General features: G+C 67.6%; 1 protein-coding gene across 3 annotated transcripts; it reads right to left on the bottom strand.

Moving 5' to 3' along the window:
* Nucleotides 1-2471: 2471 nt before the first annotated feature.
* Nucleotides 2472-22866, bottom strand: MICALL2 (MICAL like 2). Of its 3 annotated transcripts, none has more exons than XM_060125178.1 (17): nucleotides 22616-22866; nucleotides 14721-14769; nucleotides 12497-12638; nucleotides 11506-11663; nucleotides 10734-10846; nucleotides 9779-10552; nucleotides 7901-8169; nucleotides 6950-7043; nucleotides 5942-6096; nucleotides 5350-5514; nucleotides 4736-4800; nucleotides 4527-4626; nucleotides 4324-4414; nucleotides 4142-4215; nucleotides 3477-3591; nucleotides 3034-3080; nucleotides 2472-2681 (listed from the first exon to the last, which is right to left on the bottom strand). In XM_060125178.1, the coding sequence occupies exons 1-17, from the start codon at nucleotides 22756-22758 to the stop codon at nucleotides 2587-2589; spliced, it is 2649 nt and encodes an 882-aa protein (XP_059981161.1). In that variant the 5' UTR covers nucleotides 22759-22866; the 3' UTR covers nucleotides 2472-2586. The 3 variants fall into 3 exon arrangements, with proteins under 3 accessions (XP_059981161.1, XP_059981160.1, XP_059981162.1); XM_060125177.1 differs by having other exon boundaries at nucleotides 4527-4650; nucleotides 22616-22864; XM_060125179.1 differs by lacking the exon at nucleotides 22616-22866 and adding an exon at nucleotides 15067-16645 and having other exon boundaries at nucleotides 4527-4650.
* Between the last annotated feature and the right edge of the window lie 1177 nt (nucleotides 22867-24043).

Genomic DNA, 24043 nt, shown 5'->3' with positions numbered 1-24043 from the left:
TTCCAGGCGGAGGGGCAGCGAGGGCAGGGCCTGCGGCACGTCTTCCTGGACCGCGGCGGGCCGCAGAGCAGAGGCAGCAGTGGGAGGCCAGGGTGGAGGGACGGCGGGAAGCCGGCCAGCTTCCCCGGGGCAGCCAGGAGCCCCTGCTGGGTCACCCCCCACCCTGAGTTCCCAGCAGCCCAGACCCTCCACACGGCCAGGCCTTAGTCCGAGGGTCGCCTCTGCCCTGAATGTCCTTCAGTTCAGGCCCCAGGCCCTCGGGGCTGCAGGGTGTGTGTGGGCGTGAGGGGCGCTGCCCAGGGAACGGCCCTCCCTGAACCCCCACCCGGACCCCGTCCACAGATGGGAACATGGCTCCTCTGGGCCATGTCTGGGGAAAGGCCCTGATACGTATTAAGCACCACCTGTGCGCACAGGCGGGCTCTCAAAGCCCCAGGAACCACTCAGCAGACAGGGGCTTGCGTCCGGCTGGGCCCCCACTCGGTGCTGTGCCCTGCCGTGCCCGGCACCCCTCTGGGGTGTGGACCCCCTTGCAGTTGTCGGGGTCCCTGGGGTGGGTGAGCACTGGCTGATTCTCTTCCAAGTTGGGGGGCAGCAGTGAAGCCAGGCCCCACCTGTACCCTCAAGGGTGGTCCCATGGTCCCCCCTGCCCTGCCCCCTGGCTGAATGGACGTTGCACGACCTGGGAACTCCCCTGCCCCTCCCCTCCGTGCTTGTCCTGCCGTGACCGGGTTGTACGGGGCGTGAAGGCGCTGGGCCCCCGGTGGACAGCAAGGACACCCTGCTGGCGGCTTGGGGCCTGGGGATGTGACTACCAGAAGGGGCTCTGCTACCCTAAGCCCACCCAGCACCCCCGGGGCGGCCTCTGGGGTCCCAAGGAGCAGCCGTGATGGAGGGCAGCGTGCGTGTCCCCAGCAGGACCAGCCCCAGTTGCCCACAGCCTAATGGGCTGGACAATACGCGGTCGGTGGAATCCTCCCTGCCCTGTCTTTAAGATGCCTCGCACACCCCAGCCCACCCGGGCTCCCAGGACCACGTGGAGGGCGCAGCCCTGGGAGTGCTGGAGGCGGCCTCGTGCTCCAGTCCCATGCCACTGCTAACCTGCTGTGTGACTCCAAGGGGGTTGCCTTGCCTCTCTGAGCCTCAGTTTCCTGATCAGTAAAATGGAGCTCCTTTCCTTAGTGGCCCTCTGCTTCCCCCTGGTGATGAAGAGGCCACATTGCCGCAGGTCCCAGGTGGGGCATGCCTGGAAGGACAGCGTGGCGGGGGGCCGGGGTCTCAGCTAAAGGGTCAGGCAGGCTGGTCCAGGCCGCCCTCCACGGCCCTCCTCCTAACACGCAAGTCCCACCAGGGCCTCTGCTCAGAACCGCCTGAGGAAGGAAGCCAAGCTGCCCACCTGGCCAAGTCCCTGCACGGTCCAGGCCCCACTGACCACTCAGGGCCACCCATCTCCCTCTATCACCCCACCCTCCGGGGGGGGCCCACTGTGATGGAGGGCAGCAGGCAGTTTCTGAGCTCCTCCACCATCACTGCTGGTCCAGACACAGCCACGTGACCCCATCAACCTCACAGGCAACAAGCAACCCACCGGTCACCAAAGGCTCAGAGAGGGCAGGGCCCTAGCCCAAGGCCACACAGCCGAGCAGCACAGCCATGACAGTGAATCCATCTCCACGCCAGGCAGCTGCCCTCCTTGCCCCAGATCACATCCTGACCTCAAGTTCCAAAAATCCCCACCTGAGCCCCTCCAACACCCAGTAAAGAAAGCAGGAGTAGTGAGAGCTCCTGGGGCGCAACACACTCGGCCAGGACCTCCCAGCTCTGTCCCTAGCAGGCCCCCCGGGTCAGGACCCGGCCCAGCACCCGGGGGGGAGGACTGGCACTTTGCCATCGCTGAGGGTCCAACGGGACCACCACGAAGGGCTCTGCAGTGCAGACAGCACAGGAAGACACAGCGACAGCCGCCGCACACAGGTGAGGAAGCTGGCGCCCGGAGGGCAGATTACTCTGCAGGCCTCCCGAGGGCGGGGGGCAGCGCTGCTGAGGACTCAGGGCTGGGCCGCAAGGAGACTCTGCTCCCTCAGTCCTTCCCTGCACGGCTGTGGGAAGGGCGGTGGGCCCCATTCCCTTGCTGGACGCCAGGAACTCGGTCCCAGGGCCCAGCTGGCCTCCGTCCTAAAGGTCAAAGTCACAGATCTTGACTGCGATCCCCGCACGGGGGCAGGGCCAGCACCGACCGCCGCTTCCACAGACCCGCCCTGTCCCAGCTCCCGTAAGGCTCATGTCCAGCCTGTCCATGCAGCCAGGTCAGGAACGGCTAAAATGCCCATGTCAGAGGGCCCGAGCCAAGCCCAGAGGGTCAGCGTCTTCTCAAGGCCATGGGCACATCCACGCTGGTGCAGAAATGGAACGTGGCCAAGACCCCTGGGCTGCCCAGGAGCACGTGACCACATGGGAGAGGGAACCCAGGCCACATGGTCAGTTTCTTTATTGAGGCTGCTCAGACCCCACAGAGAGGGCGGTGCAGGTCCCGCCACCCACGTTCCTACCCCACCCGCGTGAGGGTCCTGGAGCCCCACCAGGCAGCTACTCGGGGGTCCTGCTTCTGCTCTTCGGGGACCAGATGCTGGACAAGCGGAACCTGGGCTTCTTCCTCTGCTCCCCACCACTCCTCTGCAGGTCTGGGGGACAGACACAGATGGGTCACTCGCCCACCTGATGGCCAGTGCCCTGCGGCCTTCCCTGCCACCCACAGAGCCTCCCGGGCCCCAGCAGAGCCCAACCCTCTGTCCTCCCCGGGGGAACCACCGTGCGCCTGCCCTTAGAGTGTCCACTGGGCTGGGCACGGCTGGAGAGCAAAGCAGTCCCCTCACCCTGACCACAGGGCCATCCGTGCTTCTTGGATCCCTCAAGCGATGGGGAACTCACTCCCTTAGGGTGAGCCTGCCATGTGGGTCCCAGCACCCACTCCTACAGGAGGCCCAACTCCCCCGGGGTCCAGCCCAGCCCCGACCTCCCACGCCACCCAGTCACCCATCTTCCGGATCATGTCCTGCAGCATCTCGTCCTCCTGCTGCTCCCTGAAAGAGAACGGGCCGTGAGGACCACGCCCGCGGTGGGCCTGAGCCCACCCAACACCGGGGCACCTGCCCTCTCACCCGCCCGTAAGCCACACACTGGCACCACCCTCTCCCCTCCCAGGGCAGGTGCCTGCCCCCTCGGGGCCCAGCCTCTCAGCAGTGGCCTGGGGACAGGAGGGGCCTGGGTGCACAAGAGGCCTCATGGGGAGGAACTCGAAGACAGACTGCCGGGCAGGGCCTGCCCTCGGCCTCTGGCCCCACCTGCAAGGTGTACGTGGCGGGAACCCCCCTCCCGATGGGCTCCGCCCTCCCCTGGGCCCCAAGGCCCTGCCCTCCCCCGGGCTCCGCCCTCCCCTGGGCCCCAACGCCCTGCCCTCCCCTGGGCTCCACCCTCACCTGAGCCGGTCCTCATCCAGGAGGTCGATGATGTCACTGCGGTCATTGACGGTGTTCACGTACTGGTTCAGCAGGTCCTGCTCCCGCTGCCGATCCTGGGGGGACTTCAGAGCCTCTGCAGGGACAGCTGGCATCAGCCGGAGCCCTGCTGTCCCCACCCTGCTCAGGGACACAGTGACCCCACTCCCCAAGGGTCAGGCTCCTCCACTGGAGGAGGGGGTGGGGTCTTGGGGCCTATGGTGGGCTCTTGGCAACGCCGGTTGAATGAATAAGTGCATGTATGAATAAGTGAGTGAATGAATGAATGAGTGAGTAAACGAACAGCCGTATCAGAGACTGGGCACTCGCTACCCGCCCCCTGCACACATTAACTCAGTCCTCACAACAGCTGAAGGAGGCGGCGCTAGAACTGCCCCCACTTTGCAGCGATGAAACCCAAGCACAGAGAGGTTGAGTGACTCAGCCAAGGACACACAGCCAGGAAGTGGAGGAGCTGAAACTCCACCGCGGCTCGAGAGAGTGTGCCGTGATCGCCTCCTCCTGGCAGCCACCCGTGAGAGGGCCTTGGAAAGCCGCACCCGTACCCGCCTCCTGGGACTGAGCCCCCCTCACACTCCCTCCCACCTCCGCCGGCCTGGGCTCCACGCTGGGTGCGGGGGACGCACCCGGCTTGGCCATCAGCCGGCGCAGCTCCCCCTCGATGTCCAGCTGCTGCTCCTCCAGGCGCTGGTCCCTGGCCCTGCCGAGGTGACACGGATGTGAGCCCGGCCCGGCCACTGGCCTCCCCGCGCCAGACAGGCCCATGCGGGGAGGAGCGCTTTCCGGAGGCCTCAGGGGAACCACTCACTTGTACATCAGCTCAGACTCCAGCCTCAGCAGCAGCTGCTTCTCGTGGATGAGCCGGAACCAGTCCACCATGAGGGCGTCCTCCGAGGCGTCTGCGGAGAGGGGCTGGCTGGGCACGGGGCGGGCGGGCCTGCGCGGGGGCGGGGCCGGGCCCAGGGTGGAGCTGGCAGAGGGGTTTGCGGAGGGGGTCCGCCAGGGGCTCACCCTCCTCGGCCGCACGCAGGCGCTTCTCCAGCTCCACGCCCCGGAGCTCCAGGGCATCCAGCTGCCTCTCGATGTCCTGCACCTGCCGCTGGATCTCCTCCTGGGGCACGTAGTCAGGGTGCAGCTGGGGATGAGGGCGTGGTGAGGGGGTGGGGGCGGGGGGCCCCCGGGGCTGAGCCCCTCACCCACCTGCACCCTAGTCTACTCACCCTGACCGGGGAGGGCACTGACTCGCCAGGCGGAACAGGGATGCCGGCCGGGCCCGAGGGCCTCACTGGAGAAGGGGCAGGACAGGTCTCTTCAGGCACCGGGCCCAACGTGACCCAGGCGTGGTCTGGAAGGGGGCCAGACCCCCCACCCAGCCCCATCCTCCCGAGACAGCCCCTGCACCCCGGCTTCCCTGCTGCACCCGGCAGGCCCCTGGGCAGCCCCGGCTGGTGTCCAAAGGGCGAGAGCCCACAGACCCAGGCCCCGTCCCCGAAGTCCCTGTGCCCACCTGGGCCCCTGCCCTCCTCCAGGTCAGCAGCATTGGACACCCTGCCGGCACCCCGGCCACCCTTCCCACCAGCAAACGTGCCATCGTCGCCGAGCGTCTGCGGACTCGGGCACCCGGAGGCAGGTGAGGCCTCTGCCCACCCTGAAAGGGCCCGGGGCGCAGCCTCCTCCAGGTGTGCGAGGCTGCTCGCCCCCAGGCTCGTCTTCCCTCCATTCTAGGCCCCATGGGCTCCTATACGTCCTCCAAATCCCCGCCGGGCACATCCTCCTAGAGGAGCCCCCTTCATCTGTACCCCAAGCAGGAACTGGGCGGCATGCCTGGGCTGACCTGGTTCACCCTGGGGAGGGGCTTTCTCCTCCTTCTTCCGGCTCCAGGCAGGGGCTTCCTTCCCCGAGGGCTCTGGCTGAAGCCAGCTGCCAGAAACGTCTAGGCTGGCAGGGACCGCCAGCTTCCTGCGGTGGGATGGGGACTGGAAGGGGGAGGGGGATGCAGCTGCCCACGGGTGGGGGACAGAGTCACATGTCAGGTCAGCAGGCCCGGCGCCCTCCCCCCACTGCTTCCCTGAGCTGGGCCCCCCCAGAGGGGCACCAACACGGGGGTCAGCCCTCACAGCCACATCCTGCCCGACGGGAGGGGTCACGTCCACGGGCGGGGGAAGGGGCAGAATCCTGACCCTCAACAGCACACGGGGAAACGAGCCCAGTAGGCTGGTGACCTGTGCAAGGACGGCTGAGTGCTAAGAACAGACACGCACAGTCACGCACGTGCACAGGCATGCACACACGCATTACATATACACACCCACCCGCCAGGACCACCAGCTCCCCTGGCCAAGCAGGGCCACTGCCCCCAAGGAGAGGACCACCTAGACCCGGGCTGTCTGGCTGGGGACGGCCGGGGGGCTTCTGTCTGGCATTACCTAGGAGGCTGGCCCCGGCCGGGCCTGGTGTCCTGTCCACTCGCACAGGGGTCAGGGTGATGCGGACGCCCCCCTCGGAGCTCCCAGAGACCTTCTGGGGTGCATGACCCGCCCTCGGCTCTCCCAGGACCTGAGGCTCCTTCAGCTCCAGAGCCCTGAATGGAAGGCAAGAGGTCAGGGGAGGGCGGACAGGACGCCCAGCACCCCGGCGCAGAAAAGCCCGGGGGACGCATGCCGGCCCGAAGGCGGGGCCTCGTGGTGCCCCTCGGGCTCATGTCCCCGACTCTCCCACCTCCTGGAGCACAGGTGCATGTTGACAGATGCGCCTACATCACAGGGTGAGCACGTGTTCAGGTACCCACAGCCGACGCACACATGGGCACCGGCCCCACCCCCACCTGGGACCCCGAGCATGCGTGACGGACCCCCGCGGGGCACACAGGGCAGCCGCCACGCACAGCGGACCCGGACCAACATGGGCTCAGTCGCCTGTGTGACCCCACGGTTGTGGCCTCATCCACGGAAGGCTGCAGTGGCCTTCTCTCCTCTCCATCCTAACTGAGCTTTCTGGGGGGGCTGTCCCCTCCCCACAGCGAATGGGGGTCCCAGCCCAGCACCGGGGCCAGGCCTGGTGGGCGCACAGCAGCGAACGTGCTCGCATTCCCCAGGGCCTCCAGACTGGTTCAGAGCAAGGATACCGAGGGTCCTGATGGACCCTCCCTGACTTGCAAGTCCAGTTGCACGAGGGCGCTTGGCCTGGGTCACTCAGGCCGGCACGAGCTGGTTTCTGCTTCTACAGCTGACACGCACGGCGAGACGTGCACACAGCCCCTGCTGTGGATGTCAGTTGGTGGGGGTGTGTGTGTGTGTGCTGTCACTCACCTGCAAGCACGTGTGAAGCGCCTACTGTGCGCCAGGCCCTGTGCTTGCCCCGGACACAGGCTCCTGTGTGTACAAACCCACGGCACGGGCATAGGTCCAGCGCCCAGCAGGCCACCCACCGCTCACCTCTCAGCGGGGCTTTTCTTCTCCACGGGCTTCAGGCGGGCCCTCCATCCTGCCGGCCCGTCCTCCTGGCCCTCCTGGGGGCTGGCACTCGGGCCTGGGTGGGGGTGAGGGGGGGTGGTCTGCTGGGAAAGGCTGCACCTCCCCCACCCCTTCTTCCTGCTGCCATCCCACCCTCAGGTACCCGGGAAGGAGCCACTGGCCGAGCTGGGGACAGGACTCCCCCCTGTGCTGTGTGTGCCTGGGGGATTCAATTCACTGTCCCTCTCTGGGCCCCAACGTCCCCTGCTGCCAAACAGGCAAGGGTACGGCGGTGAGCCCCAGGGATGCAGACCAGCTGTGTGTGGGGCGGTGACGACCTGCAGGCCTCCCTGGCGCAGGGGAGAGTGGCCTCCAGGCTGGAAGCTCAGCCACGGGAAAGAGTGGGAAGAACGCTTTGCGTGCTGCGTGCTGCCAGCTCAGTGATACCACGGGTGCCCCTAAGAGACAGCCCCAGCACCCAGAAAGGACCAACTCCGCAGTTCCTCAGAAAGTGTCCAAAACAGCCCAGGGCCCAAGGCCAGGGCAGTCAGGGGGGCTTCAGGGCCTTCAGAGCACAGGGCCACCGTCACCAGGACAGGGCAGTGACGACAGACGCACACGGACAGCGGCGGCAAACCCCGCAGGAGAGGGGGGACTCCACAGAGTGCGGCAAAGCGGGAGGGCAGCACGCGTGGGCACCGGCCCCACCCCTACCGGGCGCCGTCACCAGGGAACAGCGGCGCGGCAGGGGCCGGGCCACGGGGCGTCCGGCAGGCGGGTGATGGTGACACAGGGTGACGCATCCCCAGGCGGGACCCCGGGAGCCAGACTGTGCGACAGCAAACCGCAGGCCGGGGAGCAGAGCGGCCGCGACGCACGGCGACAGCCTGGGTGCGGTGACCCCAGCTCCGCCCGTGACGTGGGGGCCCTTACCCTCGGCCCGCGGGGCCTCCAGCTTCAGCCTGGAGCCGGCACCCGCCCCGACGGCCCCTGAGGGTGCAGCCGAGGCTTTCCTGCCCGCCTGGGGCGGCGCCGACACCCGCGAGATGCTGCCTGCGCTCCGGGGGGCCGGCGGCGCGCTCCTCGCGGCGGGGCTAAGGGCCTGCGGAGACGCCGACTGTGGCCGCGTGGCTGCTGGACTTGCTCCTGGCCCTTCGGACCTGGGATGGGAGTTGGGTGCAGGGCCGGTGGCGAGGGAGGGCCTGTGGGTGAGGGCGCAGGTGTCGGGCATGGCTGCATCCGGAAGCCCCCCCACGACCCCCAGGCAGAAGCCCCTCGGCCTCCCCTGGCAGCTGCTCCCCAGTGCCCACCCTCCCCTCCCGAGGGATGAGATGGGCCGTAGGCAGACGTCACCCTCCTGTTCAAGCCCAGTATCGGCTGACATTAACACCCCCCCAGACCCACCGCGCCCAGGGCGCTGCTGTGGGGTCTGCCCCCCGGGGCCTCCCTCCTCCACCCACCCGCCTGCCCAGGAGCAGCTGGGCCTTCAGCATGGAGGCCTAGCTCCATCCTGAGCCACATCCAGGAGGCCCGCACACGGCCACCCTGCGTCCCCCCACGTGCACACGTGCAGGAAGTAAGGCTGTCGACAGGGCCCCCGGGCACCTCCGCGAGCCAGGGCAGCTCCTCCGGGTGCCCCGGGCCCCTTATGCGACCAAGTTCTCTCCCCCTGCTCCTCCCCCATCCCAGGCTGAGCTCCCAGGAGGGGCTGGGCTCCCAGGAGGGGCTGGGCTCCCAGGGGGAGCTGGGCCAGATGCGCCCCAGGGAGCACTCCCGGCAGAGTCCTTACACACCCTCACTCCCGACAGCCTCGGAGAGCCCTCAGCGCTGGGGTGGCAGGCGGGCCCGCTGTCCCCTGCCCTGTGCCCTCCCTGGGAGCCCCTGGCACCACCCGCTGGCCCGGCGGGGGTCACAGCATCAGCAGCTCCTCGCCGGGAGGCCCCCCACAGGACAGGTAGCACGGGGCAGCGGGCGCAGCCCTGTCGCCAGCCCGGCGTGGAAACGTGCTGGGCGACTGTAGCAGGGCCAGTGGTGTCCCCCAGATTCCCGCCCCCCGGAAGCTCAGGGTGTGACCTGATCTGGAAGCAGGCTCTTGGCAGGTAAAATCAAGTTAGGACGAGGTCACCCTGGACTAGGGAGGCCCTGACACCGGAAACAAGCACGAAAAGGAGAGGACAGACGCACAGAGAGGAGGCCGTGAAGACAGAGGAGACGCGAGTCGAGGGCCGCGGGCGCCCCCAGGAGCTGGAAGAGGCAGAGGGAGCCCCCGCGGGCCTGCCCACACCTGGAGCTCCGACTTTGGGCCTCCAGCTCTGTGAAGGAATAAGGTCCGCTGTTCCAGCCACCCCGGCTCGGTGCTGTGTCCGGCAGCCCCAGGACAGCAGCACGGCGACCCGCCTTCACCCCGTCACCCCGTCAGCTCCGTGTCCATTGTGCAGAAGGCACGAGGCCCTGGGCAGCCCCACCTGGGGGGCTCGGACAACCCCCAGCCTCAGTTTCCTCATCTGCGAAATGTGTCCTCACGTAGGACTGGGTGTGGCCAGGCCCCGGGCGGCAGCGTCACTGCACCCGTGCCCCCAAGCACGTCAGGCCGGCTCTACAGTGTACAGCCGCGTCCCCGTCCTGCCGGCCACCTGGCACTCTGCTCCCTTGTCTACGTCGCCACATTTCCCAGATGAGGACACTGTGGCAGGGCACAGGCAGCCCCGCCGTCACACAGCCCCGCAGGGCCAGAGCCCAGAAGCCCTCCCCGGCCGCCCCAGCCCCTCTGGCCTCCGGGCTCGCACCCCCTGCCCCTCCTTCTCCACCCACCTGCCGGGCGCCTGAGCGCCGGCTGCCCCCAGCTCGTGGAGGGCCTTCCGGAGGAGGCTCAGCGCCTGTTCCCTGCTGCCGTCCCTGGAAGGAGCGTCCGCCACAGCTGGGGCCCCGCCAGCCGGGCCAGCGCGGGGGGCGGCTCCAGGCGTCTGGAAGAACCTCTCCCGGGCCTGCTGCGTCCTGGAGGACGATGGGGTCCAGGCCGGGGCGCTCGCTGGGACCGGAGACGCTGGCCCTGAGCTGAGCTTGATCTGAGGGGCTGCCCCTCGGGGGGTTACCCGGCCTTGTGGTGTGGCCGGGCGAGAGTCCCGGGCACTCGGGGTCACGGCGCGACGAGGGCTGCCTGCCGGCGACGACCACCCCGTCGGAGAGCTGTTGGTCACGTGAGTGCTGGCCTTGCCGCCCATGGGGCCCACCGAGAGCCTGGCCCCGGCTGGGCTCCCCGCATGGACGTGGGAGCAGGCGGTGGCCGGAGGGTCAGCTGCAGCCGGCGGGTAACCTTTGGCAGTCGGGCTGCCCACCGCGGGCTCCCACGCGGGCGGCCTGGCCTTTGGTCCTGCGTCTCTCTGCCCGCTCGCCTCCTGGGCCTTCTTCGGGGAGCCAGGGGTCTTGGAGTCCATGGACAGGGCTCCAGGCCGCCGGGGGGCCAAGCCCGGCAACGTGGGGCCAGCAGAGGCGGTTCCAGGGTCGTGGCTGGAGCAGACGAAGACGCCGGGCTCTGCTGTGGCCTTGTAGGTCCCCGAGTGCAGCGTGTTGGAGCACTGCTTACACCTGGGGTGGGCGGGGAAACCGGAGGGGCTCCAGCCACAGGCGTGTTCACTCCCGCCTCCCCAGGGCAGGCACACGCGGATCCCGGGTGCCCTCGTGCGGGTGGCAGCTCACTCAACGAACACCTCTTGTCCCAGGCTCCCCCGGGGCCCTCAGCAGGGCTGCTCAGCCCATCAGCGCGCACCTGAAGCAGCTCCGGTGGTACAGCCTCCCGTCTGCCAGGTGCCGCTGCACGAGGTGCACGTGCTGCCCGCAGACGCCACAGGTGCTGCTGACGGAGCCGACCGCAGCCTGGCCCTGCCGGGGGGAGCCATTGACAGGCCTGCCCCACCTTCCCTCCTCACAGCCACCCGTCAGATTCCACCGTACACACCGGAGAGCGTTGGTCCCAGAGGAGGCCCGTGCCCAGGCCGCCGGACTCTGCGTGCAGGGTCTCCAGCCTGGCCCAAGGGCAGGGGGCTGGGGGCTGACTTTGGGGGTCTCCGGGGGCCAGGAGACAGATTCTGGTACCTCCTATTCCCACCCCAAGGTGCAGAAATCCTACCCAATCCCCAGTGCCCCGCCCCAAGTCATCACCCTGTCCCATCTCCACCTCTGAAAAGTGGGGCAACCGTACCTCACTTTGCAGGGCTGGCCTGGGAGTGAAAGACATGCCCACATGCTCTCCTGGCCCTACGGGGTGGGGGGTGGCCTAGGCAAGACACCCGCTCGGGGCCCTACTTGGCCTTCGGGGCCTCCCTGGCCTCGGTTTACCCGTCTGTACAACGGGGATCATATCCTGACCACCACTTGGGGAGCCAGTCCAGGGGGCAGCTGAGGCTGTGTCTGGGACCCGAGGGGACCCCACCCCACCCTGGGCACTGTGGGTTAGGGACACACTCAGGCCCAAGAGCCCCACTCAGTAGAAGCTGGTGGAAAACCCAAGAACCAGAGGGAGGGCGGGCCAGGGCGCTTACAGCCTTCCGCTGGACGGTGGGGTTTGTGCTGACCGGAGACAGCGGCTGCCCCCGGGCTGGGGTGGGCGAAGGCCTGGCAGGTTGGGACGGGGCCTTCTTTCCAGGCGGTTCCTCACTGGCGTCCGACAGGGGCCTCTTCACGCCGGCCATGCCCCCAACTGCCACGAAACACACAGGGTCAGGGGCCGCGGCCCCGCAGGCTGGCTCTGACAGACTCGGGGCCACCCCTGGCCCAGGTTCCCTGGAGGCGCCAGTGCCCAGCCTGGGACCTGGAGCAGGGGGTGGGGATGGGCGGCCCCTGCTCTCTGGGGGCCGGGGGGAGGGGTGGCCCCAGCGAGCATCCATTCCCAGCAGGGGCCTGGCCTGCCCCACCTCCTCCCCTCCCCTCCCCTCCCCTCCCCTCCCCTCCCCTCCCCTCCCCTCCCCTCCGAGAGCCCTGATCGGAGGTCAGGGAAAAGGCACTTTGTTTCTCCACCAAGTAGGGCTCTAAGGCAGGCTGGCCGTGTGCCCAGAGCGATTCCGGGGATTTCTAAGCCCGGGTGAGGCGTGTTGGGCCGGGGCGGGGGGCTGGCGCTCAGCTGCTGGTACACAAAGTGGCTGGAATGATGAAGCCAGGCCGGCCCCTCCCCTGCCCGGCCTGCTCTCAGCCACACCCCGCCAGGGCCAGCTGACCGTCAGCACCACGTGGGGGCCCCTGTGGCAGGGCCTGGGAGCCCACGCGGGTCAGCCACGCCACCCGAGGCAAGAGCTGTGCGCACAGAGAGGGAAAGGCGGGGAGCTGGCTGTCTGCCCAGCGGACAGGGAGGCGGACGGCTGAGCCTGCTCCAGCGGGGGCAATGGGAGGCCTGGGGCCTGGACCCCGCTTTTCACTTGCAGCTTTTCACCTGCAGCAGGACGTGGAGGAGGTGGTGGCACCCGGCACCCAGGGCAGTGCTGGGTGCGGGCTGGGGGGCCGGGCGCGGACCGAGAGGGAGGGCCACGCAGGACTCACTGGGGGAGCGCCCGTGGAAGTAGTTGTAGTACTGGGACACGTAGGTCAGGATGCTCAGCCGGTCGGGCACCTTCAGGGCCACCATGTCCTCGGCGTCCAGCAAGGCCGGGATGCCCAGCTGCTCCTCAGCCACGCGGAAGGCCTGGGGGGGCGTGGTCAGCGGGTGGGCTGGGAGGCCCCTCCCCACCTCGGCCAGGCCACCAGCTCCCACCCCACCCCCGGAGGGAAGGTGGGAGGGGCCCGAGGCAACAGAGCCACTTGGAGCCCAGAAAGGCCTGGGTTCCCTGGCCTCGGTTTACCCGTCTGTACCACGGGGAGTACAGCCCAATCACAGGACTGAAGGAGCTCTGGGGCCCATCCCGGTGGGTCCTCGGTAACAGCAGCTGAGGCCGCGGCCCGGTCCTGAGGGGGCCTTGCCCAGCTCGGGCTATTTGCTCTGGGACTTCGGCCCCAGGTCACCGTGGAGACCCCCTCAATGGCCCCCACACCCGTAAATCTGTACGGCCCCGGCCGACACCGACCTTACGGGTCAGGGGGCAGCTTTCTCCATGGGAGGAGCCTTCCCCAGCCCAGGGGGACACCTGTGTCCTAGGAGACAAAGCCCGGCGAGGGACACTCACTGGGCAGGGGGTGGGGGTGGGGGCGGGGGTGGGCTCCCCGCCCCGGGGGAGGATGCAGATCTCTGCTGCTGCTTCTTCCCCGCCCCCGCCACAGCTGATTCCTCTGCCCCGACTCTGCAGTGGCCTGTGGAGGCTCCTCGCCCCCCCTCCCGCCCATCCCCTCCCTTCCCTCCCTCCCTCCTCCCCTCCTCTCCCTCCCTTCCCTCCCTCCCCCCTCCCTCCCCTCCCCTCCTCTCCCTCCCTCCCCCCCCACCCCGTCCCCTCCCTCCCTTCCCCTGCCCTGCCAGCCCAGCAGGGCTCCTGCCTTCACACTCTAGCCCTCCCCTAAACTACCACGACCCCCACCTCAATCTTTGTGCGTCTAAGACGAGGCCCGTGGGCTCCCAGACCCGCAGGCCCCAGCAGTGACCACCCCGCCACACTAGGATCAAAGCCCTCCTATTGCCTCTGACTCCTTCAAAATATCGACTTGGCCAAAAAGTGCGTTTGGGTTTTTCTGTAGGATCTTATAGTAAAACCTGAACGAACTTTTCGGCCAACGCAATATACCCAGAAGCTGGCCACTCCGGCTGCCAGCGCCGGCCCCCTAACCCCACCCTGCTCTCTGCACAGAGCCTGTGGAACCGGAGCGCTCCTATAGCACAGCAGCCTTCAGAGAAGAAGCCAGGTCCCCCCACACCCCAGCCTCCTCTCTCTGTCCCAGCCTCCCCGCCGCCCATCCACCCTCTGTCCCAGCCTCCACCCCAGCCACCCGCCCCTCTGCTCCTGCCGCACCCACAAGCTTGGTGCCCTCCAGCCCGAGGCTTCACCCCTGCAGCCCCCTCTCCTTGTCTTCACCCAGCGTCCCTGCCCCTCACCACGCCCCCACCCCACCTCTTCCCTGCGGCTCCCGTTCCTGCCCACACGCTAGCCGTGCTCAGCGTGGTCCGACGACCCTGTCACGGTGGACGCATCCTACTCTGAGCCATCCACACGTGGCTCGCGAGTGCCTGAAACGCGGCCAGTGCAGCTGCGGAACTGAATGTGTCATTTTATTTCATCTCAGTTAAGTTAAATTTAACTTCCACTCGTCAGCGCGGCGGGTGCTGCCCCCAGACTCGCAGACCTGACGGGGGTGGGCATCCTGCTCACGGCTGCACCCCAGCAGGGACCACAACGGAAGCGCAGAGAACACGGGCCAAGTTTCTGGGCATCAGCCTCGTGGGGTCATGGAGCTCATTTTGCAGGGAAGCAGGGGCCGACTAGGACTTGAACCCAGCCAGCCTGAGAGCGGGTCCATCCCAGGACCCACCCGGTGGCCCTGCCGCAGAGCCACCTCTGAGCCTGCTCTGCCTTGGGTGGGAAGGAGGGTCCGGCCCTCCCCTCCCCTCCCCACCGAGAGAAAGAGGGACCAGGAGGCCTGGCTACGAGATCTGGGGCTATTCTGGGGAGCTGGGGTTGCCCAGCTCGGGACAGGCTGTAGAGCCCAGCGGCGAGTGCCCGGCCTCCCCCTGCCCATCTGTGGGCAGCAGTGACTCCGTGGCTACCCCGGGGGAGGTTGTGCCCACTCGGGTCCCTGGGACACGGGCTGGGGATGGCGCAAACCGGGCTGAGAAGGCACTCACCAGTTTGTTGTTCTCGTAAATGTTTTCCTTCCTGAGGGCATCGAAGTTTCTGGAAAATTAAAATACAAGTGTTCAAAGTAGCTCAGGGTCCAAGAAGGGAGGGGCCACAAGGGCCTCAGAGGTCATCTTGCCCAAAGGGGGAAACCGAGGCCACGGGTGGAGCAGTGAAGGTACGAGGTCACACAACGACCAAGAGGAGGGTAGGGCTGGGCACCAGGCCTCAGGTTCTGGCCTGGCTCTGGGCCCGGGGATGCCGTCCAGCACCTCCCGAGACCTGGACCCCAACGGCCCCCACAGGCCCCCAGCTGCAGACTCCACCCCTCGCCCTGCAGAGGCCGAGCCCCACCTCTGCGCCGCCCGGTTAGGTGTAGCTGGAAGCAGGCCCTGGGTGGCCAGCTCAGGGTGGGCTGCTTCCCCCTGGGCAGCTCACGGGCCTGGTGGGTCACGGGAGGCCGACGTCCTGGGGTTGAGGGGCTCCTGTGGGCGGAGCTCCACGCTGCCCAATGGTCAGGGCGAGCCGGGCCCTCGTTCCACTTCCTGGTTCCCACTACTTGCTTTATTCACCCAGCGCCTCCCAGGAGCGCTGCTGTGCTCAGCTCCTTAAAAATACCAACTCGCACCCGCGGGCGCCGTCAATGCCCGCTTCTCACAGATGAGGCGATGTGGCACAGAGAGGCTCCGTGACTTGCCTGAGGTCACACGGTGGGAAAACAGGACCAGAGCAGGGCCTCGGCCCCAGTGTCCAGGCGTTTGGGGGTCGAACGTGCCCACCAGGTGCCCAGCCGTCCTCCCGAGGGGGCAGACCCTCAAGGCTGAGAATATTAGAGCCCCCGGTGCCTCCCACACACACTTGACCATAGGGGTGCAGGGGCCCCCGGCCCGGCCAGAATGGTAGGCCTCCCCGGAGAGGCCAGGAGCACAGCGATCGTTCCGAAAGGAGGAGAAGCCCAGCGCCAGCTCCAGGCCGGTCCCGGCACTCCACACACACGCCCCGCACAGCACACCCTGGAGGACGCTCTGACCGGAAAACACAGCCAGACCCCAGCAGGCGGCCGGCTCGGCGCAGGACGTTCGGCTACACGGCCCAACGCCTTCGGGTGGGCTGGTTAGATACAGATCTGTCTGTCTGTTCATGTGCTGGGCGGCAGCCTTGCCGCTTTGGGGTCAACTGGCTTGTTCCGGAAGCCACGTGAGACAGGAGAGAGCTGGGGGCGGGGCAGGGGGGCCGCATTCGACTCAGCCCGGCCGTGCTGTCTGACCCGGGCGGGCCCCCTCTTCTCTTGGGGCCTCAGGGGCCCCGTCTTACGAGGGTGACCACAGCTTCTCGTGGTGAACTCGAGGGCGCTGGCTCAAGGCCGGGCAGGTGGCAGGCAGAGGGGGAAGGGGAGACCTTGCGGCCACCTGGCCTAGGATGGCCCGGCTCCCAGCCCTGACCGTGCACTGACCCCACCTCCCTGACCCTGCGACACCCCCGGGAGGCCTATTACACAGATGAGCAAACTGAGGCTGGGGCAGCGGCTGGCCCCTGGCCACACACTGGGGGTGGGAGGAGGACAGGGGCTGCGGTTTGCCCACCTCCCGCCTCAGGGGCCCCATCGGCCTCCAGCTGCTGTCCATCAACCTGCCCAGCTCTTCGGGAAACCTCCCAGTTTCCGCCTGGACCACCTCCCAGGTAACGTGTTCCAGATGTGAGACCACCCCAGGAGAACAGAGGGTGCTTTGTGCCCGGGACAGGACGGCGGACAGACCCGTCTGCGGGGGACAAATGACCGGAGGAGTGGGCGGGTGGGCGTGGCAGCCCGACACCCAGCGACGGCCATGGGCACGTGGAGTGGCTGGGCTCCGTCCGCCGCCCCGGGGGCTCTCAGCCGTGCAGGCCCCTCCCTCCTCAGCGACTGGGGTCTCGGGAGCGCCTCTCCCTCCCTCCCCCACCACCCCTTTGAAAGCTCAATCTCTTCTCCAGACCTGCCCAGGGTCACTGACCGCAACGGCCGTGTCCTCAGCAAGATGCCGGCGCTGGAGGGCAGGATAACAAGGTCTGTTTTGTCTCCAAACAAGAAGGAGAAGGAAGCCCTCTGCCCCCCGCGTTGGCCTCGGTCCCCCCGGGGGCCGCAAGATCTTGCGATCTGGGGCAGCCAGCTGCCCCCAGCGCCCTCTCCGCCTGCAGACCCAGAGTGAGGGCCTCAGGGCTCAGTGTAAACTGGGGCACCCACGACGCGGTGCCAGCCCCCCGAGCAGGGTCAAAGGCACGATGGCCAGAGGGTGCAGAACTGCCCTTCCACTCAAGTTCAAGGAACACCACCCTCAGCACCAAAGCCAAGCCGCCTCCCAGGCCCCGCAAGGCGCCACGGCTGGGCCGGGCTGCCCTGGCCGGTCCCAGGACTACCACGCCCCTCCCAGCCTGAGCTCCCTCCGCGCGCCCCGGGGCCTTGGCTCGCTGCTCCCTGTGCCCAGAGTGGCCCTGCCCATCTCCCGAGGCCGGAGCTCTGAGGCCAGCGGAGACGGGCGAGGGGTCAGAGCTGCCTGGCAAATCCCTTCTGAGCGCCAAGGAGGGGCCCGCCCGTCCCCGTCAGGAAGTCCACGGGACCAGGTTTCCGCCAGCAGGCGACCCCCCGGTGGGATGGGCTGAAGTGTCCCCCAAAAGAGGCCCAATGGAGTCCTAACCCCCACGACCTCAGGACGTGACCTTATTTGGAAACAGGGACTTTACAGGATCAAGTTAAAGTGGGCCACTGGGGGGCCCTAATCCAAAATGACTGGTGTCCTCACACACAGGGGAAATTTGGACGCAGAGATGTGCAGAGAGAGAGGACGAGGCAGAGGCCTGGGGAGCAGGCAGCGTCTGCACACCCAGGGCGGAGGCCCCAGAAGGAACCAGCCCTGCTGACACCCGCCCTGGGCTCCTGGACGGAATGGGTGGAAGACTCCTTCTGTCGTCTCAGATGCCCATTTGCAGGACCGTGATCAGCAGGCCTCGCGGGCTGACACCTCGGGCTGACCTCAGGGAGGTGGCCGGCTTGCGTTTAAGGCCTCGCGGGATCAAACTGCGTCAGCACCTTCATCCAAGAACCTGCGCACCGGCGGGCGGGGACCCCGGGCACCTGCCCCAGGTAGATCATTTTCTTAGGTGAACTCCTGCATTTAAAATCGGGTGTGCTCTGCTCCGACCCCACGGTACCTGCCTGGGGCCAGGCACGCGGCTGGCACTCGGAACGCTGCTGAGGAGGTAGTCTGTCCAGGGCTTGCTGAGTGGGGGGCCGTCGGGGCCATCTGTTTACCCTTTCGGCACCGGCCTAATGAATGAGCTCACTGGGTCTGTGCGCCCTGCCCTGGCCGGCGCCGGGCCTGGCTGACAGAGCCCAGGGCACGCACAGCCCCTCCCGGCCTGCTTCCCGCCGGCCACAGCTGACCAGGGCTGCTGACCTCCTCCTGCCCCCAACGCCTCGGGGGCTCTTGGGAATGTGTACCCCCTTCCAAATTCCTGGAGAGCTGACCTCACGCTGTTTATTTCCTGGAACTAAATGCAACTACATGGGGGTGGGTGCTGGGACTGGGGGCGGAGTGGGGTGCGGGGGGAGATGACAGAAGCCCAGCCTCTTTTCCGGGCATCCCCAGCACATCTGGAGTTAATCCCACCGGGAAGGGGAGCAGAGAGGGAGAGTGAGAGACAGACAGACAGACAGAGAGGCTGAAATACAGATGGAGGGAGACATGGGTACCAAAGTGCCCAGAGATGAGACGGGAGAGCCCACAGGGCAGAAGTGCGAGGGCGGGGGGGGGGGGGGAGGCGGGGCTCAGGGACAGAGACACCAAGGCAGACACCCTGCAAGAGGCCAGGGGAGAGGGAGGACAGAGCCAGGGAGGAGTGGACGGAGGAGGTACCCGAGGCGAGGCGGGGAGGAAAGGGCCCCCCTGCTGTAGGCCTTCCTCAGGCTGGCGCAGACCCCGACCCCGACCCCAGGGCCCAGCCAGGAGGGGTCAGCCCGGGGCTCCTGCCGTGGCCTAAGGGGGAGTCATGGGGGCGCCAGGCCCGAGCCCCTTCGCAGCCACAGGCCCTCAGGCCAAGAACAGAGGCCTCTGTCCCCAGGCGGCTTCCTGCTGGCCACGAAGCCAGCGTCGGGGGGAGGCCAGCCTGTACCCGGGGCCCAGCCCCCTCTGCTCTGGCCCAGAAAGCAGCTTCTGGGTGCGGGCCTCCGGGGGTGAGTCTCCCACGACGGGTGCGTCTCCAAGAGCAGCCAGGGAGCCACCCCCAACTTGTGGCCCAGCCTGGCGGGGGCCCCAGAGCTGCAGGGAAAGGTCAGGTCACCCCCCACGGGACTGAGGAGTGGGGGAGGCCCAGCGAGTTTACACAGAACCCACTTCCTAAGCCCCGACCCCTCCGCGGCTCCCACAGAGGGCCGGGCTCCAGCACCCCTCCCGCCCCAACGGCCCTGGAGAAGGAAGCCCAGCCCCTGCCTCTGGGAAGGGCTGCGGCCCTGGCCCTGGCGTCTGGCCTGCCCACCCTCCTCCCGCCCTCCCGGCCTCCTGGAGCTTCAGTCCCTCCTGGTCTGGCTAGAGGGGAAGGAACACTCCAGCCCCACAGGTTTACCGCCGGGAGCAGGAAGGCTGTGTTTGTTTTGAGCGGTTCCTGCTCTCACCTGGCCGCTGGGCTGCTCAGGCGGATGTGGCGTCACTGGGGAAACAGACCCTGCGGGCGGGTGGGCACCTCCAGGCCCATCTGAGAAACCTACAGCTCTGGGGTGGGCCCCTACAGCTCTGGGGTGGGCCCCTACAGCTCTGGGGTGGGCCTGGCGGGCCGGCCAGGGGCGGGGATGGGCCGGGCGGATCCCTGGGTGAGCCTGAGACCCGCACACCTGTCCGTGTCCCCGGTGGTGTGGGGCAGGGGGGGCGACCACTGCAGGGCGCAGGTGAACTCGCAGATCCCGGTGGACAGAGCCATTAGGAGGACAGCCAGGCAGCTGGAGCTCCCACCCGGCGGGCTCAGCGCCCAGCTCCTCCTTTCACGGCCGCTCCCCTCCACTGGGGCCAGGAGGAAACAGGCTCACAGGAGCAGAGAAAGGGAAGGACTTCCTGGTGGCGAAGCTAGGAGACAGGGAGACAGGATGTCCACTTTCCTGCTGCCGGAGGGTCTTCACAGGATGGGGGGGGTGGGGGTGAGTGTCGCCGGGTCTGAGCTCGGGGGCTCCCCCGGGAGCACGGCCACCCCACGAGGTTCCTGCGTGTTTCCTCCCCCCGCGCAGCACTGGGGGCCGGTGGGGTGGCTCAGGCTTCTCGGTGCGACCACCCCTCCCCCAGCCACCAACTTGCCCAGAGGCATCGCCGGGACCAGAGGTGGCGGAGGGGTATCTAAGGCATAGACCCAGGCCCGTGACATGGGCCCACACGCACGGGATTCGATCAGCCAGTATCTGAGGAGCCCCTTCTGGGCCCCACCACGTATGGGAGCCTGACTGGTTCTCTGCAAACTGGGCGCCTTAGAATAACAGACGTTTATTCTGTCCCTCCCAGCCTGGAGACCAGAAGTCTGACATCAAGGTGTGAGCAGGGCCAAGCTCCCTGCGGGAGCTCAGGGGCAGACTGTGTTCCTTGTCCCTCCCAGCCTCTGGTGGCCTTCCCTGACTGTGGCCACGTGCCTCCATGTCCGCCCCCGTGGCCTCCTCCTCCCCTTGCCTGCCGCTCCCAGGCACCTGCAGAGCGCTCACCTGGCAGCAGCGGCCATACTTGCTGGGCCCCAAGCGGATCTCCCTCATCCACAGACCTCCGACTGCGTGCTGTCAACTACCGAGCGCTTGTCACGTGCCAGACGTCGTCCAGGCGCCGGGGACACAGCAGTGAACAAAGCAGGCAGACATCCCCACCCTCTGGAGCCGAAAGTCCAGTGGGGGCAGGGGACCAATGGCCAAGCCGGCAGTGAGTGCGGTAACTACTGCCGTGTGCGAGGGTGCGGCCGCCTCCTCCCCAGTCCTCCCTGCCCAGGTTCACCACCTCGGGAGCTGCCTGGAGCTTCTGTTCCTTCATCTGTTTGCTGTCTGTACCCAAAGCGTCACTCCCTGAGGCAGGGGCCAAGGCCACCTGGTAGAGCACACAGTGCTGCGTATACAGCAGGCACTCAATAATGGTTACGTGAACTGCTGTAAGACACCAGCTTGTGCCAACATGTGGACACACCCACACGTGCGTGCCTGTGATCACCCGCGGGCAGTGCGTGCTGGGACAGGTGCGCGCGCGCGCGCGCACACACACACACACACACACGCCTCTAACCCCAGCACAGCTGGGAACAGATGGAAGCTCCCAGGGCTCGGAAAGGCCCCAGATCTCCACTTACACCCGCGCGGCGTCCCGAGGTGCTGGCCTGGCGGAGGGCGGCACCCTCCTTCCCGCCCACGGCAGGCTTCTCCCACTGACCCGGTGCGGGCTGCCTGCGGTCAGCCACCAGCCAGCCTCCCGGGGACCCTGCCTGCCCCAGGCTCCGCTGCCAGTCCGTCTCCCAGTCTCCCAGTCTCCATGACCCCGCGCCCCGGCCCCCCACAATCAAAGCTCAGCTTCGGGTGTCCAGAGGGGAAGCGCACGCTGCCCCGACATCTGGCTCTGAGGGCAGCTGAGGCAAATCGAGGCAGGGAGCAGAGAGGGCTCCCCACACACGTTTCACAACCCCAGGCGGGAGGAGGAAAACCCTACAGGCCTCTTTCTTAAGACTAGCTTCCCCGTAGAGGGCGGTGCTTGGGGACAGTCCCTGGGGGTACAGCGGACATCTGGGTGCAGGGAAGGAGCCCCATGTGCCAGCCCTGGCTCTGCCGGACATGCTCTGTGTCCTGAACAAGGCTGTCTCCTCTCTGGGCCTCAGTTTCCCCGTCTGTACAGCAAGAGGCCCAAGGGCAGCATTGAGAAGGTGCTGCCTCTGGCTGCTCCCAGCCAAAGCCCTCCCTGGCAAACACGCTCCACCCACCCCTGGTTCCAGCCAGGACTTCTCAGGGGAACACTTTTAACATTTAACAAACAGCATGCTTTTTCCAGGAGGCGTCTTCCAAGGACACCCTTCCTGAGCGTCCATCCGCCCAGCCCAGGCACCCTCCCTGGCAGCTTTACTCATTGTGAATTCTCACGAGGCAGGGGTGCCAGGGCCTCACAGCACAGAGCTGTCCCAGCAAGCCGGGTCCCAGTCACAGCCAAAGAGCGTTTGCTGAGTGAATAACAGACGGAGCGGGTCCAGGGCGGGGACAAGATCTGGCAACAAGGCAGGGCCAAGCTCCCAGCCTCGACCCCTAGACCCTCCGGGGGGAGACGACCTAGCCCCCTCCCCTCCCCACCTCCCAAGGCTCCCATCTTATGCCCCATCACCCTAGGGTAAGGAGGCCCGGCCAAGAGGACCTGGGGGGTGGGTGTCTCAAGCTTCCTGCTCTGCATTGGCCCCTCCCCCACAGTGACCCTGGGCTGCATTCTTAAAGGTGCCGGAACAGGCTGGGGGACGGCCAGTAAGTACCACACAGTAAGACCCGCGTGCCCCCCAGCCCCTGATCTGGCAGGAGGTCCCAGGACAGTGGGGATCTCAGAGGGCCCAGAATATGCTGGCCCTTTCCCAGGGAGACCGACGGGGAGGGCTGGCTGTGGCCGGAGCCCAGGACGCGGGCCTGAGTCATGGACTGACTAAGCCAGCGGGGGCGGCCGGACGTCCTGGCTCCGGCCCAGCTCCACTTGGTGGCCGGGCAAACTGAGGCCCTGCAGGGGCCACGGGGCGGGCGTGCCTGCAGGGTCCGGCTCCGCTCGGCCCCGGAGCGTCCCACCAGGCCCGGGCCGGGAGTTCTGACCGCGGCCCATTGCCCCGCCCCCCGTCCGAGCAGCCCGGCCTCAGTTTCCCCGCCGGAGGCCGGCGCGCGGGGAGCGGGCGCACTCACATGAGGTCGGGCCGGTGGCGGTGCAGGATGGCGCAGAAGGCCAGGCCGTCGCGGAACGACGTGGTCATGTTGGTGATGCTCACGTCCCGGTAGCCCTCGCACTGCTGCCGGCACCACTGCTGCAGCGCTGTGATGGCCGCCATGAGGGCAGCGGCGTCCGCCCGGCCGGCGCCGGCGCTCCGAAAGCGCGCCCGGGGGCTGCGGCCCGGCCCGAGCCCGGGGCAGACGAGGAGCCCGCCCCAGAGCGCCGGGAGGACTGCGAGCCGGCGTGAGCGCGGCGAGAGTCAGCCCGCCAGCCCCTGCCCCCGGCAAGGCCGCGCCTCCGCCACCGCAAGGCCCCGCCCTCCAGGCGCCGCTCCTCCCTGCCACGCCCCCGCCACACAAGGCCCCGCCCCATCAGGTCCCACTCCTCCTGGCCAGGCTCCGCCCCGGAAAGGCCCCGCTCCCGAGCCAGGGCCGGCCCAGGCCCCACCAGGCCAGGGGAAGGCTCCCGCCTCGAACAGGCCCCGCCCCTATAGACCACGCCCAAGGCCCCGCCCGCCACTCGCCTCCCTCCCTCCCAGGGGTCCGCGGGAGGCTTCAAGACTGACTTTCTTTTCAAAGCCTGCGCCACCCCACCCTCCTGGAGCAGTGCGGTCAAGGCCACTTTACAGACGGGGAAACTGAGATCTGCCCGAGGTGCAGCCGGGCAGGCCGGCCGGTGGCCCCCACCCCCTCCCGGAGCGCAGCAGTAACGCCCGTCGCATCTCGGATTCACGGCAGAGGCGGCGGAGGCTGGGGAAGGGGCAGGTGCCCGAGGTGGCCCTGCGGCTGGGGCAACTCCCTCCAGGAGTCTCCCCGCCTGCGGCCTGTGCGCACGGGCTGCTCCTTGGGCCTGAGACCCCTCGTGGTTCTTGGTGTCCCGATCTGTTCCCGTTTTCCACTTTGAGCATGTGACCCAAGTCATTACAGAAGAGTACCTCTTGTGGGCACCCCAGTTATTGGGCTGCTCCCCTCCACATTCTCGGGGAAACCTGTCTGTGGGCATCGGACAGACAGCCAGAAACACTGACACCAGACAAGTGAAGTGACCCCGCCCACCCGGCCGCAGGCGCAGGGCTTGTCCAGACAGGGCCTGGCAGGAGGGAAGGTGTTTTCCTGAGATAGGCCTGGCAGGGGGACAGGGTGGCTTCTGTGCCCACTTGCAGGAGCGGAGACAGTCTTCCAGTGCAGAGCCAGCTCTTTCCTGCAGCTGGACCCTGTGGTGGCGAGCTCCCCGTCACAGGGGGCAAGCAGGTGCTAGACAGGGAGCCGCTGTGACCTGGGACTGTCACTGGATGCTGCCCTGACCTGCTGGGGTTTCCCAGCTAGAGGACAAAGGGCAATGTCCTGCCAGGTCAGTTGGACTGGTGGCTAGTCCCAGAACCAGGAGCCAAGTGGGTTTTCCTG

The sequence above is a fragment of the Lagenorhynchus albirostris genome, chromosome 15 (assembly GCF_949774975.1).
Source record: "Lagenorhynchus albirostris chromosome 15, mLagAlb1.1, whole genome shotgun sequence".
NCBI lineage: Eukaryota > Metazoa > Chordata > Mammalia > Artiodactyla > Delphinidae > Lagenorhynchus > Lagenorhynchus albirostris.
Note: the sequence above shows the minus strand (reverse complement) of the source record. Positions and strands in the feature narration are given on the sequence as shown.

Coding starts and splice junctions, on each gene's coding strand:
- MICALL2 (XM_060125177.1), bottom strand. CDS start 22,758: ATGGCGGCCATCACAGCGCTGCAGCAGTGGTGCCGGCAGCAGTGCGAG. Junction 14,770..22,615: donor CGCCACCGGCCCGACCTCAT/GTGAGTGCGCCC, acceptor TTAATTTTCCAG/AAACTTCGATGCCCTCAGGA. Junction 3,592..4,141: donor CCGGCTGATGGCCAAGCCGG/GTGCGTCCCCCG, acceptor CTGTCCCTGCAG/AGGCTCTGAAGTCCCCCCAG.